Source organism: Mobula hypostoma, chromosome 8, assembly GCF_963921235.1.
Source record: "Mobula hypostoma chromosome 8, sMobHyp1.1, whole genome shotgun sequence".
NCBI classification, from domain to species: domain Eukaryota; kingdom Metazoa; phylum Chordata; class Chondrichthyes; order Myliobatiformes; family Myliobatidae; genus Mobula; species Mobula hypostoma.
This window is the reverse complement of record NC_086104.1, coordinates 309,402-324,371: the sequence shown is the minus strand read 5'-3', so window position 1 is coordinate 324,371 and position 14,970 is coordinate 309,402. Positions and strand designations below refer to the sequence as shown.

The following is a 14,970-nucleotide window of genomic DNA, read 5'->3' as shown; positions in this document are numbered from 1 at the left end:
ATCTCTTATTTGTAGATATCGAAAAAAAAAAGAGTTTTGGGTAAACTATATTTAGTTGGCAATTGTTCAAACAAAAAAGACTTCCCTCTACAGGCAAGTCCTGAAAGCATTTAATACCTAATCTATCCCATTCTTTAAAAGCCACATCAATCATAGAGGGTTTAAAAAAATAATTAGAAAAATTGCGACTCAAAAGAGAAAATCTCAATAAGCCAAAATATTTTCGGAATTGTATCCAAATCCTCATAGTGTGTTCAACTACCAAATTACCCAAAGAGAAATGAAGTGAGGATCCAAGAAGAGAAATAATAGAGAATTTATTAACAGAATTAGCTTCTAAGAAAACCCACATCGGGCAAGGCTGATCTTCCGTTCTGCTTATCTTTCTGAAGATGAATTTTATTTTATCTAGAATGCTTATTCTTCCATATATAAGAAGATACAATAGAGTCAAGAGAATCAAAAAAGGATTTAGGAGTGAAAACTGGCAATGCCTGAAAAAGATATATAAATTTAGATAATATATTCATTTTGATAGAGGTAATTCGATCATTTAACGATAACGAAAGAGGCGACCAATTTAATAGTATTCTTTTTACATGATTCAATAGAGTAAGAACATTTTCTTTAAATAGACACTTATAATTTTTTAGTAATTGTTACACCTAAATAAGTAAATTTGTTTCTTGCAATTTTAAAAGGAAGGTTAGAATTGTTGGTATCAAATTGTTCAAAGGGAAAAGTTCACTTTTATGTAGGTTTAATTTATAACCTGAAAATTGGTTAAAACAGGAGAGTAAAGAAAGCACATGGGGTAATGAAGTCTCAACATTTGAAATAAATAGCAGCAAATCATCAGCGTACAACGAGCAACACACATCAAAGTTGCTGGTGAACGCAGCAGGCCAGGCAGCATCTCTAGGAAGAGGTACAGTTGACGTTTCAGGCCGAGACCCTTCGTCAGGACTAACTGAAGGAAGAGCTAGTAAGAGATTTGAAAGTGGGAGGGGGAGGGGGAATCCAAAATGATAGGAGAAGGCAGGAGGGGGAGGGATGGAGCCAAGAGCTGGACAGGTGATTGGCAAAAGGGATATGAGAGGATCATGGGACAGGAAGCCCAGGGAGAAAGACAAGGGGGGGGTGAACCCAGAGGATGGGCCAGGGGTATAGTCAGAGGGACAGAGGGAGAGAAAGGAGAGAGAGAGAGAGAAAGAATGTGTGTATATAAATAAATAACGGATGGGGTATGAGGGGGAGGTGGGGCATTAGCGGAAGTTAGAGAAGTCAATGTTCATGCCATCAGGTTGGAGGCTACCCAGACGGAATATAAGGTGTTGTTCCTCCAACCTGAGTGTGGCTTCATCTTTACAGTAGAGGAGGCCGTGGATAGACATATCAGAATGGGAATGGGATGTCAAATTAAAATGTGTGGCCACTGGGAGATCCTGCTTTCTCTGGCAGGCAGAGCGTAGGTGTTCAGCAAAACGATCTCCCAGTCTGTGTCGGGTCTCGCCAATATATAGAAGGCCACATCGGGAGCACCGGACGCAATATATCACCCCAGCCGACTCACAGGTGAAGTGTCGCCTCACCTGGAAGGACTGTCTGGGGCCCTGAATGGTGGTAAGGGAGGAAGTGTAAGGGCGTGTGTAGCACTTGTTCCGCTTACAAGGATAAGTGCCAGGAGGGAGATCGGTGGGAAGGGATGGGGGGGATGAATTGACAAGGGAGTCGCGTAGGGAGCGATCCCTGCAGAAAGCAGAGAGAATGGAGGAGGGGGGGAGGTTTCAGCAAAACGATCTCCCAGTCTGCGTTGGGTCTTGCCAATATATAGAAGGCTACATCGGGAGCACTGGACGCAGCCCATTCCATTCTGATATGTCTATCCACGGTCTCCTCTACTGTAAATCCACATCCCATTCCCATTCTGATATGTCTATCCACGGCCTCCTCTACTGTAAATCCACATCCCATTCCCATTCTGATATGTCTATCCACGGCCTCCTCTACTGTAAATCCACATCCCATTCCCATTCTGATATGTCCATGGCCTCCTCTACTGTAAATCCACATCCCATTCCCATTCATACACACATTCTTTCTCTCTCTCTCCTTTTTCTCCCTCTGCCCCTCTGATTATGCCCGACCCTCATCAACCTCTCTTGTCACCTTGTCAGAAAGGCATTGTTACAAACTAAATCCACAGTACATTGCCAAGGAACAGAAGACTGGTGGCCAAAGCCATTTGCTAAATGTAAAGGACCTAAACCCAAAAATCACTCTTAACAGTCCCTCCTCTTGGCCCTCCTGGACAAAAATAAATTTGTACCAGGAAAGGCCAACCTAAGAGGATCTACTCAAATAGGGCAGCAAAAGCCCCCTGCCTTGAAAAACCCCCACCCCCCCCCCAATTTTTGTGTGCCTCAATATCTACCTTAGCAATCCCTAATCGCTACCTACCAAATGTTAAGCAGAGAGGCTGTTCCAGAAATTTGAAAAGTCTTTGGAAATGCGGTTTCTTTCAGGTGCCTGTGGGCTCTTTCCCTGCAGGCTGATTGCAGCTTAATCACATTTCCTGGTCGCTGAAACTCTCTTTCCAGGAACACCCACAGACCCTCTCCCCGGTGGCACCCGCTTCTGAATTGTCCAGTCGATCACTGGCCCGGCTGCTGAAAGGGCCCAGCTCTTCATTCAGACTGAGGATAACTGCCTTCAGATGTCATGTGCAGTCTGAAATGCCATCAAAGTTGTGGAACTTGCTGTCTCTGCTTTAACTTAAGAATCCCTCCCTATCTATTTTCCAATATCTTTTCCTGTTTTCTGCTATTAAACTAATCATCTACCTTCAGCAACCAGCCTTCTTTACAGAGTACCATCATCATCACACTTTAAAAGGCTATTCATGGTTTTCCAACACGCTCTCAGTGTCTTCTGCCATGTTCTCAGCATTTTCTGCCTTTGCGTTTCCTCTGGGTATGTTTTCATCAGCTGTGGTCAGGTCTGGCATGGCCGGCTGGTGTTCCTCTCTTAGGTCTCTGTAATTACATGGTTACTGGGTACACTTGGTCCCCCGTCCTGTCTATGGGAGCAACAAGAGGGTGAGTCATATGCTTTAACCTGAGTCCAGTGTTTCCACTGGCTGCCTCGCCGAGTCTGTACACAGACACAAGTATCATTGGTTAAGAGTACCATCTGTGGTCCAATCCTCCTGGGGACAAACCCTGGCCTTTCCGGCAGCACCCTCACCGTAACTTGGTCGCCTGGCTGTGGAAGGACTATCTCCTTTCCCTCTGGCTCTCTCTGATCAGCGATTCGCTGCTGTTGTTTCGCTCGGTCCTTAAACACTTTAAGTTGGTTACAAAGGTCTTTCACATATTCTGTTATTCTATCACTGTAAACCCCAGGCTCCCCACAACCCGTTATTACCCCATAAAGAAGTTGCATTGCTCGCCACATCAATAATTCGTAGCGGCTGCGACCCAACGTGCAGTTCAGGGCTGCGCGCAATCTCATCAGGATTCCTGGTCATACATCAAACCGTGTCTTTCCTGTCTCAGTTATAGCTTTGGCTAACGCATTCTTGATTGTTCGGTTCATCCTTTCTACCATCCCTGAACTCTGGGGTGGTAGGGTACGTGGAACCGTTGTTGAATCCCTAGCAGTCGGCACATTTCCTTCATCATTTTCCCCGTGAAATGTGCTCCCTGATCCGAGTCCACCTGAACTGGGGTTCCCCACCTTGGGAGGATTTCCTGAACTAGGATCCATGCAGTGGTGCTTACCCCAACTGGAAAAACTTTGTTCTGGAGACAAGCCATTCAGGATTGTTGCAGGGCCCGCCACTGTGGGATGCAATCTCGGCCTGGTCTTAAGGGTGGTATAGCCTGTTGTTGATGGATATGATCCACTGGGCTTCACTGGCCATACAGGCAAGTTAGTAGTGGCCACAGTCTCTCTGAGTATCCCCTGGTGTTTTTGTTCCTTCGCTATACCTTGCACAGCGGTCAGTGCGTCAGATTTTATAGGGTACTGCATCTGGGGTTTACACAGACTCTCCTCTATTTTAACTGGGTTTATCTTTACTCGACCACAATCTGGCTTGTGGCTAGCCCACACTGTTGGGAACTGCTGACAAAGTAACCCATAGACACCATCCTGGCTCCAGTCTCTGGAGACTGATCAGGGCAGCTGCGACTATGCTAGCCAGGTTGTGTATAATGTTTGTTGTATGCGTTCACTGCCCCTGATTCGTCCATATTACTTCTCCCTTTCCCGAATCTGTAACAATTCCTGCTTCCCTTAGGATGTCTATTCCAAGGATAGTGCCCTCGATATTTGGACATACCCAGAAATACACTGGAAGCTGCACTCCCCCAGTTTCTAGTATTTGTGACTCGCTTCTTTCAAATATAAATTACCTGTCCGGTTGTTGGCAAGGGTAGGTCTGTTATTGATACTGATGCCCTTGTGTCCACTAACATATTGCATTGCTGTCCCCTAACGTTGCTGTTGTATACATCCACAGGTCACCAGTGCTGACAGTGAGGCCCGCCGCCACATCTTTTTCTGACCTAGGAGCCATCTTTACTAGCTCTTTGATCTGATCGATAGTCAGATTGGTCAGACTGGGCACCGATGGGATGAGAGATTGTGTGTCTGCTGTGATATTCACCTGTTTTTCTTTCCTCTGTTTTGGACACTGCCTCCAACCATCTCCCAATAGGCCACACCTATAGTATATCAACTCCTTTACCCTCCCAGGTCTATTCCAGCAATTCCTCACTTCCTCACTTCGTGCTCTGGCTGCCGGCAAACAAAACAATCTCTCTGGGACATCACAGCAGTTGCATCCACTATAGCCACTTTACGATCTCTCTTGCACTTTCTTCGGTCTATCTCACTGGCCCAGGAAACTATCGCAGAGTAGGTCGACCCCACCGTTATGCCTTAATCTAAAATTTCCTGGTGGGCTGAGCTCAGGCCTTCCTTCAGCATTTTCAGGAAACCTGGGTCGTCCCTCCTTGGATTATCCAATCCTGAATACTCCTCGTATGCTCGATATTTACGTTATGCATAATCCATGGCCGTCTCATCAGCTTTTTGAATCACTGCCATTATCGTTCCCCAGTTACTCTCACCTCCCCTCAGTCGCTGCCTCACTTCCCCTTTAAAAAAGTGATATCTTTCTTCTTTGCCGGCGTTCCCGATAGTTGCCCATGTACCTTCCTGCACCCCCTGGGCCATCCTGTCCCACGTATTCCCCAGGCACTTCGCTTTTACTAACACATGTATACCTTTAGGGTGCATCTGGTGAATTTCAACCATTTCTTCAAGCTTATGGCAGAATTCTGAATTCCCACAGGCGACTTTAATTGAGTGCAACTCTGACAAAATTCTCTATTTCTCCCCGGGGGTGAAGGGCTTATGAATGGTCGTAACCATTGTCAAAGGCTGGCTTGGATCATTGGGGTTCTCAGCCTGATGTTGCCTGACCTCAATAGGTGCCATCCTAGCAGACATATCTGGGTAAAACTTCTCCCTGAGATATCTCCACACCAATTTCCATACTATGCAAAATATAAAAGGCGGGTACCAGTTAAACAGCACATACTTAAAACCACAAAGTATGTACTCCACAATCTGCCACTTTTGAGCACCTGAACTCATTATGCCTGCTGTATTCCTTTGCATCACACTTGCAAAACATACACTAAAATTCAGCTCCCCGAACGAGTATACACGCCCCAGCTCTGGCATTCCGAAACGTCGGTAACCACCCTTCGCAACTGGTGGTTCCGTCTCACTAAGTTAACACGCCAAGTTTCCTCACTTACATAAACACACATGCACGCACACACACCACTTTTATATCTATCAGTTCAGCTCTCCGCGTTCGTGATACCTCGTGTTCCCATGTACCACTGACCCGAACAGATCCAAGTGTGAGTGCTATTTTAGAAAATACTCACCCACTTAGACTGCTAAGATCGCTGGCCACACGATGGGTCACGAAGGTGTCCCACTCCTGATACCAAATGTTGTTGCGTGAATGAAATCACCGGAAAGAGAGTTACTGGTAGATACAAAGCAGCTTCTTTATTCAACAAAACAAGATATAGCAGGCATCATACGGAGACGCTTTCGGTGGAAAGGTGTGCTGGCTCAGTGTGGGGCTCGATATTTATTCGCTAAATACAAAGGGCAATCCATATTTACAAAGTATAGACAATGCTTTCTTTTGAAGCTACATACAAACTTCACACCTTCTGATTACATCCATCCCACCGGTGCCATCAGCATCTGGACTGGGATTCACAGCTTTTAGGAAAAGCATTGTTACAAACTAAATCCAAAGTACATTGTCAAGGAACAGAAGACTGGTGGCCAAAGCCATTTGCTAAATGTAAATGACCTAAACCCAAAAATCACTCGAACAACCTGCCACGCAGAAAGCCAGACTAAATTTCCCTAATTAGGCCATGGGTTTCCAAAGCTCATATATTCTAGCTCTTAAGAATTTTCTCCAGCAATTTCCCTACAATTGACGTGAGATTCAGGGATTCCTATAGTTCCCGGGATTTTTGCTTGTTCCCTTCTTAAATACAGATGCAACATTAGTCACTTGCCATTCCTCTGGAACATCGCCCCTGTCTAGAGAGGACGTGACGATACTGGTGAATGGCCCAGCAATCTCATCTCTTGTCTCCTTTAATAACTTGGGGTAAATCCCATCAGGCCCTGGGACTTATCCACCCTAATACTCATTAGGAGACCCAAAACTTCCTACTCCTTGATCTCTAAGTGTTGTAATGTACTCTCGGTACTGATCTCTTTCCCCCTTACACTAAGCAGGTCCCATTTTATATTAGGAATGCTGAAATCCCCCATGACAATACCCTATTATTTTTACACATTTCCTTAATCTGATTACATATCTGTTCCTCAATGTCCTGGTGGGCAATCAGTGCACCCTTCCTAGTCCTGAGTTCCATACAAATGAATTCTGGTTCCACAAAACAAGGTCCCCTTGGATCCCATGCCTCCTTACTTTCTCAATAAGCCTTGCATGGGGTACCTTGTCAAATGTCTTGCTAAAATCCATATACACTACATCTACTGCTCTTCCTTTATCAATGTGTTCAGTCACATCCTCAAAAAATTCAATCAGGTTCTTAAGGCACGACCTGCCTTTGACAAAGCCATGCTGACTATTCCTAATCATATTATGCCTCTCCAAATAATCATAAATACTGCCTCTCAGGATCTTCTCCATCAACTTACCAGCCACTGAGGTAAGAATCATTGGTCTATAATTTCCTGGGCTATCTCTACACCCTTTCTCGAATAAGGGAACAACATCTGCAATCTTCCGAAACCTCCGCTATCCCTATTGATGATGCAAAGATCATTGCCAGAGGCTCATCAATCTCCCTTGTCTCCCACAGTAGCCTGGGGTATATCACGTCTGGTCCTGGTGATTTATCCAACTTGATGCTTTCCAAAAGCTCCAACACATCCTCTTTCTTAATGTCTATATGTTCAAGCTTTTCAGTCCACTGTAAGTCATCCCTACAATCGCCAAGATCCTTTTCTGTAGTGAATACTAAGCAAAGTATTCATTAAGTACCTCCACTACCTTCTCTGGTTCCATACACACTTTTCCACTGTCACACTTGATTAGTCCTATTCTGTCACGTCTTATCCTCTTACTCTTCACATACTTGTAGAATGCCTTGGGATTTTCCTTAATCCTGCTCACCAAGGCTTTCTCATGGCCCCTTCTGGCTCTCCTAATTTCATTCTTAAGCTCCTTCCTGCTAGCCTTATAATTTTCTAGCTCTCTATCATTACCTAGTTTTTTGAACCTTTTGTAAGCTTTTCTTCTTCACTAGATTTTCTACAGCCTTTGTACACCATGGTTTCTGTCCCCTACCATCTTTTCCCTGTCTCATTGGAACGTACCTATGCAGAATGCCACGCAAATATCCCCTGAACATTTGCCACATTTCTGCTGTACATTTTCCTGAGAACATCTGCTCCCAATTTATGCTTCTAAGTTCCTGTGTGATAGCTTCATGTTTTCCCTTACTCCAATTAAACGTTTTCCTGACTTGTATGCTCCTGTCCCTCTCCAATGCTATGGTAAAGGAGATAGAATTGTGATCACTATCTCCAAAATGCTCTCCCACTGAGAGACCTGTCACCTGACCAGATTCATTTCCCAATACCACATCAAGTACAGCCTCTGCTCGAGGCTTATCAACATATTGTGTCAGGAAACCTTCCTGAACACACCTAACAAACTCCACTCCATCTAAACTCCTTTCTCTAGGGAGATGCCAATCAATATTGGGGAAAATTAAAGTCTCCCAACACAACCCTGTTATTATTACACCGTTCCAGAATCCGTCTCCCTTTCTGCTCCTCGATGTCTCTGTTACTGTTGGGTGGTCTATAAAAAACACCCACTAGAATTATTGACCCCCTTCCTGTTTCTAACTTGCACCCACAACTTATGCAACTGTGACACTATCTCTGATTAGTAGTGCCACAACACCACCTCTTGATTGGCAACATCGAGGGAATCTTTGAACGTGAACTCCAAGATCCTTCTGTTCCTCGAAACTGCTAAGAATCCTGCCATTGATTCTGAACTCTTGGACTCTGCCTTTGAACTCAACTTTCCAAAGTTTATTACTTCACACTTTTCTTGATTTAACTCCATTTGCCACTTCTGTATCCACCCTGGCAGTGCGTCATTGTAACCTATGACAACTTTCTATGCTCTGTACAACTCCACTAATCTTTGTCATTTGCAAACTTATTAACCCACTCTTTCATTTCCACATCCAAGTCACTTACAAAAAAATCACAAAAGGCAGGGTCCCAGAAGAAATCTCTGGAGGTCACTGACCTCCATGCAAAATGCATTCCATCTTCTATCACCGTCTGCCTATTGTGAGCAAACCAATTCTGAATTCATACAGCCAAGTTTTTCTGGATCTTGCCCACCATTGACAACATCTACCATAAACGCTGCCTGGGCAGGGCGAAAAGCATTATCAAGGATGCATCTCACCCTAACCATAGACTTTTTACTCTCCTCCCATCGGTAGGCGCTACAGGAGCCTCTGCTCCGCACCAGCAGGCACAGGAAGATCATCTTCCCTGAGGCTGTGACCCTGCTGAACCTCATCACAGCGCTAAGCAGTATTGCACCCATATTGTACTGTCTCAATACTTTTATATTTGTGTGCTGTAGCACTTACTTTATATTCGCAGTTATTTTGTAAATAACACTATTCTTTGCATTTCTGATTAGATGCTAACTGTACTTCATTGGCTTTGTATCTGTACTCGACACAATGACAATAAAGTTGAATCTAATCTAATCTCAAAACCACCACATAACATTGGTAATTTCAGGACTTTCTCTGCTCCTAGAATAATTTAAACCTCTGCATCCTCTGCACATATCCAGTCCTTCACATTTGCATTCATTCTAGTAAATTTCCACGTTACAATGGGAGATAGATAGGATGCAGAGTTCAGTGGAGAAGTGGCAGATGGAGTAAGGCAAGGTGAAGGGCAACTCTCATACAGAGTAGGGGGTGGGTTACACGGAAAGAGCTGCCAGGGCAAACTCTTTCACTCAGAGTCGGGGGGCTGGTGGGAAGATATATGGAAAGAGCTGCCTGGGACAAGTCTTCCACTCCACAGATGCTTAACTCACTGAGTTCTTTCAAGGGTTTAGAGAGATATGGGCCAAATGCAGGCACATGGGGCTGACTGAGGAAAGCACTGATGAATGGTCTGAAGGGCCTGTTTCCGTGTTCTATCACTCGAGCTCCAGCCCCAAGAGAATCTGACTGGAATGACACATGAGACTGAAAGGCAGAACATTAGTAGCTCTCTGATATATTCATTTTTCTCTGGTTGTTTATCTGTCTCTGTCACATCTTTATTGCTACTCACTGGGTCATTGTTTTGCAGGTTTGGGAAGGTTGAGGATAATAAGGAAGCTCTCCGTCTCTACACTGTGCAGATTCCACATAAGCGAGAGCGGAAACCCCTTCAGTGCTACGTCAGCAAGTGGGATGGGAATAATTTCCTGCCGCTTCTCACTCGGCCCTGTGGCAATGAGGTGATCTCTGCAATGGCAGTCAGGTATACCTTTTTTCGGGAATGGTGGTTTATTTTGAGTTCAGTAGCTAGCCTTGATTTTCAGCAATTCCACAGTGAGGTGAAGGCCTTCATTGGGCAGAGTTGACCATGGATATTGCATTCCTGCTCTCTAGATACGCAAGCCTGGGTGGTATGATATGGAGAGCAAGCTCCCCATCTCCACACATCTGATGAATCCAAAGAAACGTCGAGACCAGTACAGTTTGGTACCAGCAGCATTTTAGGAGTTGTCAGACAACAGTGAACTCAACATACAACTGTCTTAGGGACTCCAGCTTGGGGTTTACTCCTGAAGTCTTCCCCATAAGTAGATATGACCGCAAGGCAGTAGAGGTTTGAGATCAGAGTTTTCCTTCTCCTAGATGAGCTGCCATCTACAGCTGACGAGCCCCATCTGCCCGAAGCAGCTGGTTTTAAGGTGCCAGTAACCCACCTTTGCCCCTTCTCCTGTCAGTAGAAACGGTTTCACTGGGCTTCGTAGCTAAGCCACACGTGAGGGCCAGGAGCTGGACTTGGTTGTCAGACGCTATTTGAGGCACATGCCGTTGGTAGCATTAATAGGTAGTGGGAGCTTGTCCCCATTACCACTCACAGCTATAGCAACCTTAAGGAACCTTAGCAGTGAAATACTAAAAGCAGCTCTGACAGGAAGTGGGTAGGTTTAGAGTAGGTAAGCACCACAACTGGTTTGGCCAAGGTGGGCTGAACGAACCCATGTCACTGCCATATGTTTCTATGATTCTATGAATGTCATTGTCTTCAGAACTGCACCCAGCTGAGAACTGGTGCCTGGAATGGTACCCCAGTGCGAATCAGTGAGGAATTATTCTCAGTAAGGGCTGGCATCTGTAGACCCTGTATTCTAGTATAACTCTTTGCCATTGGCTTTCAGTGTCCTTTTGATGATGGCTAGCGTGAAGCTTTGTCAGTGATATCCAACAGTCCAAAAAATGAATTAAAAATTCCCACCAAATTACTATGTGTTTGTGCCTATTAAACATAGGCAAGATTGGTGCCTATGAGAGTCTGTGTCTGAGGAGTTCACTTCCTCTGTGATTAAAAACAGACTCCCCAGTATGTGTGGACCGAGATGTCACTGAGAAATAGTTTTCTTGGTCATTTGTGTTTATTATTTTTATTATTTTGAGATATAGCACAATAACAGGCCCTTCTGACCCAACGAGCCCAAATACACTCAATACTGACCTGTACATCTGTGCACAGTCAGAGCAAACCCATCTCATTCCACTATATCAGAATCATGTTTATCATCACTCACATGTCATGAAATGTGTTTTTTGTTGCTGTACAGTGCAATACATACAATTACTGTTTTCTTTTATGTGCCACACTCTGTTAGAGCCTCGGTGATCACTTTTTAAAATGGTTGTCTTGGAGGAAAGATTCTGTGAGTGGTCCCCCACGTCCTTCTCACAGCGCAGTTTTTTTTTACGAGGCCGAGTTGCGAGCTCGACACTCAACCCAGCACGGATGGAAAGCGTGCCGGGGAGCAGCCGGACTGGAATCGAACTTAGGAACCTTCGCTCCAGAGTCCGGCGCTGATGTCACTGCGCCACCAGCCGGCACAATTACTGTAGTACTGTGCAAAAGTCTTGGGCACCCTAACTATATATATATATGTGCCTAAGACTTTTGCACAGTACTGTATGCGTAAAACCAATTCCCCAATGAAGGTCAGTGTCTGGAGAACCCACACCTCAGTGAGAGTGTTTGTAGGACTTGTACCTCAGTAGTAGTTAATATCTTTAAAAACAAGAGAAAATGCTGGAAATCCAAGCAACACAAACAAAAATGCTGGTGGAATTCAGCAGGCGAGGCAGCCTCTATGGAAAAGAGTAGAGTCAATCTTCTGGGCCCGAAACATCGACTGTACTTTTTACCATAGATGCTGCCTGGCCTGCTGAGTTCGTCCAGCATTTTATATGTGTTGCTTAATTAATATTTTTGTTGTCTTTGCCCTGTTGGGAGAAAATTGTATGGGGCGCATTCTGCAATGAAATTCCAAATCTGTGGAGCCTGTATCACAATGTATATTGACTCAGAGAAAGTCAATGCATTTGTGAAGTAAAAGAGTGAACAGGTTATTTTCCATTCATTGTTCAATGTGACAGCATTCTGATCATACTCTCTCTCATGCTGTTTGTAAGATGCTCTCTTTTTCTTCCAGTGATTTGGGAACATTTCTAGGACTTGGGACTGTGACTGGCTCTGTAGCTATCTACATTGCCTTCTCTCTCCAGGTAATAAAACAACCTTCTTTTTTGCCTATACTTGTCACTTTTGTTTTTGATCCCTTTTGGACTTCTGATAGAATTCTGTGAGACTTGCTTCCACCAAGAATGGTGGAAAGAATAAAGATAAATGATTTCACAAGAAATTGAAGGATAATGTTACAATAGTCGCGGGGATCTCAGTATGCAGGTAGATTGGGAAAATCAGGTTGGTGCTGGATTCCAAGAGGGGCATTTTCTAGAATACCGATGAGATGCCTATGGTTGAGCCCACTAGGGGATCAGCTATTCTAGATTGGGTGTTGTGCAGTGAACCGGAATTGATCAGAGACCTTTGGGTTAAAGAACCTTAGCAACATGTGATCATAATATGATCGAATTCACCCTGAAATTTGAGGAGAAACTAAAGTCAGACGTATCAGTATTACAGTGGAGTAAAGGAAATTACAGCAACATGAGAGAGGAGTTGGCCAGAATTGACTGGAAAGTACACTGGCAAGGATGAGGACAGAGCAGCAAAGGCTAGAATTTCTGGAATTACTTCTGAATGCATAGGATATACATATCCAAATATGAAGACATATTCTAAAGGTAAGATGACACAGCCATGACTAACAAGGAAAGTCAAAGCCAACATAAAAGTCAAAGAGAAGGCATGTAGTAGAGCAAAAGCTAGTGGGAAGTTAGAGGATTGGGGAGCTTTTAAACACCAACAGAAGGCAACTAAGAAGTCATTAAGAAGGTTAATGTGGAATATGAAAGTAAGCTTCCCAATAATACTAAAAGTATCCAATATTATATTAAAAGGGACCTTTACTCTTCGTGATTTTTATAAATGACCTGGATGAGGAAGTGGAGGGATGGGTTAGTAAATTTGCTGATGACACAAAGGTTGGGGGTGTTGTGGATAGTGTGGAGGGCTGTCAGAGGTTACAACAGGACATTGATAGGATGCAAAAATGGGCTGAGAAGTGGCAGATGGAGTTCAACCCAGATAAGTGTGAAGTGGTTCATTTTGGTAGGTCAAATATGATGGCAGAATATAGTATTAATGGTAAAACTCTTGGCAGTGTGGAAGATCAGAGGGATCTTGGGGTCTGAGTCCATAGGACGCTCAAAGCAGCTGTGCAGGTTGACTCTGTGGTTAAGAAGGCATACGGTGTATTGGCCTTCATTAATCATGGAATTGAATTTAGGAGCCGAGAGGTAATGTTGCAGCTACATAGGACCCTGGTCAGACCCCACTTGGAATACTGTGCTCATTTCTGGTCGCCTCACTACAGGAAGGATGTGGAAGCCAAAGAAAGGGTGCAGAGGAGATTTACAAGGATGTTGCCTGGATTGGGGAGCATACCTTATAAAGACAGGTTGAGTGAACTTGGCCTTTTCTCCTTGGAGCGACGGAGGATGAGAGGTGACCTGATAGAGGTGTATAAGATAATGAGAGGCATTGATCGTATGGATAGTCAGAGGCTTTTTCTCAGGGCTGAAATGGCTGCCACAAGAGAGCACAGGTTTAAGGTGCTGGGGAGTCAGTACAGAGGAGATGTCAGGGGTAAGTATTTTATGGAGAGAGTGGTGAGTGTGTGGAATGGGCTGCCGGCAACGGTGAAGGAGGCGGATACGATAGGGTCTTATAAGAGACTTTTGGATAGGTACGTGGAGCTTAGAAAAATAGAGGGCTATGGGTAAGCCTAGTAATTTCTAAGGTAGGGACATGTTCGGCACAACTTTGTGGGCTGAAGGGCCTGTATTGTGCTGTAGGTTTTCCATGTTTCTATGTTTCTTCAGCTACATAAAGTGTAAAAGACAGGCGAGAGTGGATATGGACCACTGAAAAATGATGAAGCTGCAGAGGTTATAAGTGGGGCAAGGAAATGGCAGACATATAGAATAAGAATTTTGCATCAGTCTTCATGGTGGAAGATATTAACAGTATCTTAGACACTAACAGACACGGTGGAAGTTCCAGGTGTCAGGGGTAATAAAGTGTAGAAGTTACCATAACTAAAGAGAAGATTATTGGGAAACTGAAAGGTCTGAAGATAGATAAGTCATCTGGACCAGATGGTGCGCACCACGGAGTTCTGAAAGAGGTGGCTGAAGAGATTGTGGAGGCATTAGTAATGACTTTCAATGATCACTAGATTCTGGAATGGCTCCTGAAAACTGGAAAATTGCAAATGTCACTCCACTCTCCAAGAAGAGGGCGAGGCAGAAAAGAGGAAACTGTAGACCAGTTAGTCTGACCTCAATGGTTGGGAAGAGGTTGGAGTTGATTGATAAGGATGTAGTTTCAAGATACATGATAAAATATGCCGTAAACATCATGGTTCCTCAAGGGAAAATCTTGGCTGACAAATCTGTTGTAATTCCCTGAAGAAATAACAAGCAGGATAGACAAAGGAGAATTGGTTGATATGTGTACTTGGATTTTTAGAGGGCTTTTGACAAGGTGCCACACATGAGACTGCTTAACAAGCTACGAGCCCATGGTATTAGGGAAAGATTCTAGCATGGATAAAGCAGTGGC

The 14,970-nt window shown here is 44.3% G+C and overlaps 1 protein-coding gene across 3 annotated transcripts in view; it reads left to right on the top strand.

The window, feature by feature from the left end:
• preb (prolactin regulatory element binding) overlaps positions 1–14,970 on the top strand; it is a 70,101-nt gene that overhangs the window by 43,745 nt on the left and 11,386 nt on the right. For all 3 annotated transcript variants that reach the window (XM_063055361.1, XM_063055360.1, XM_063055359.1), the window contains exons 6-7: positions 9,994–10,167; positions 12,374–12,446. In XM_063055361.1, the coding sequence (XP_062911431.1) occupies positions 9,994–10,167; positions 12,374–12,446 (247 nt within the window). The remainder of the gene's footprint in view (positions 1–9,993; positions 10,168–12,373; positions 12,447–14,970) is intronic.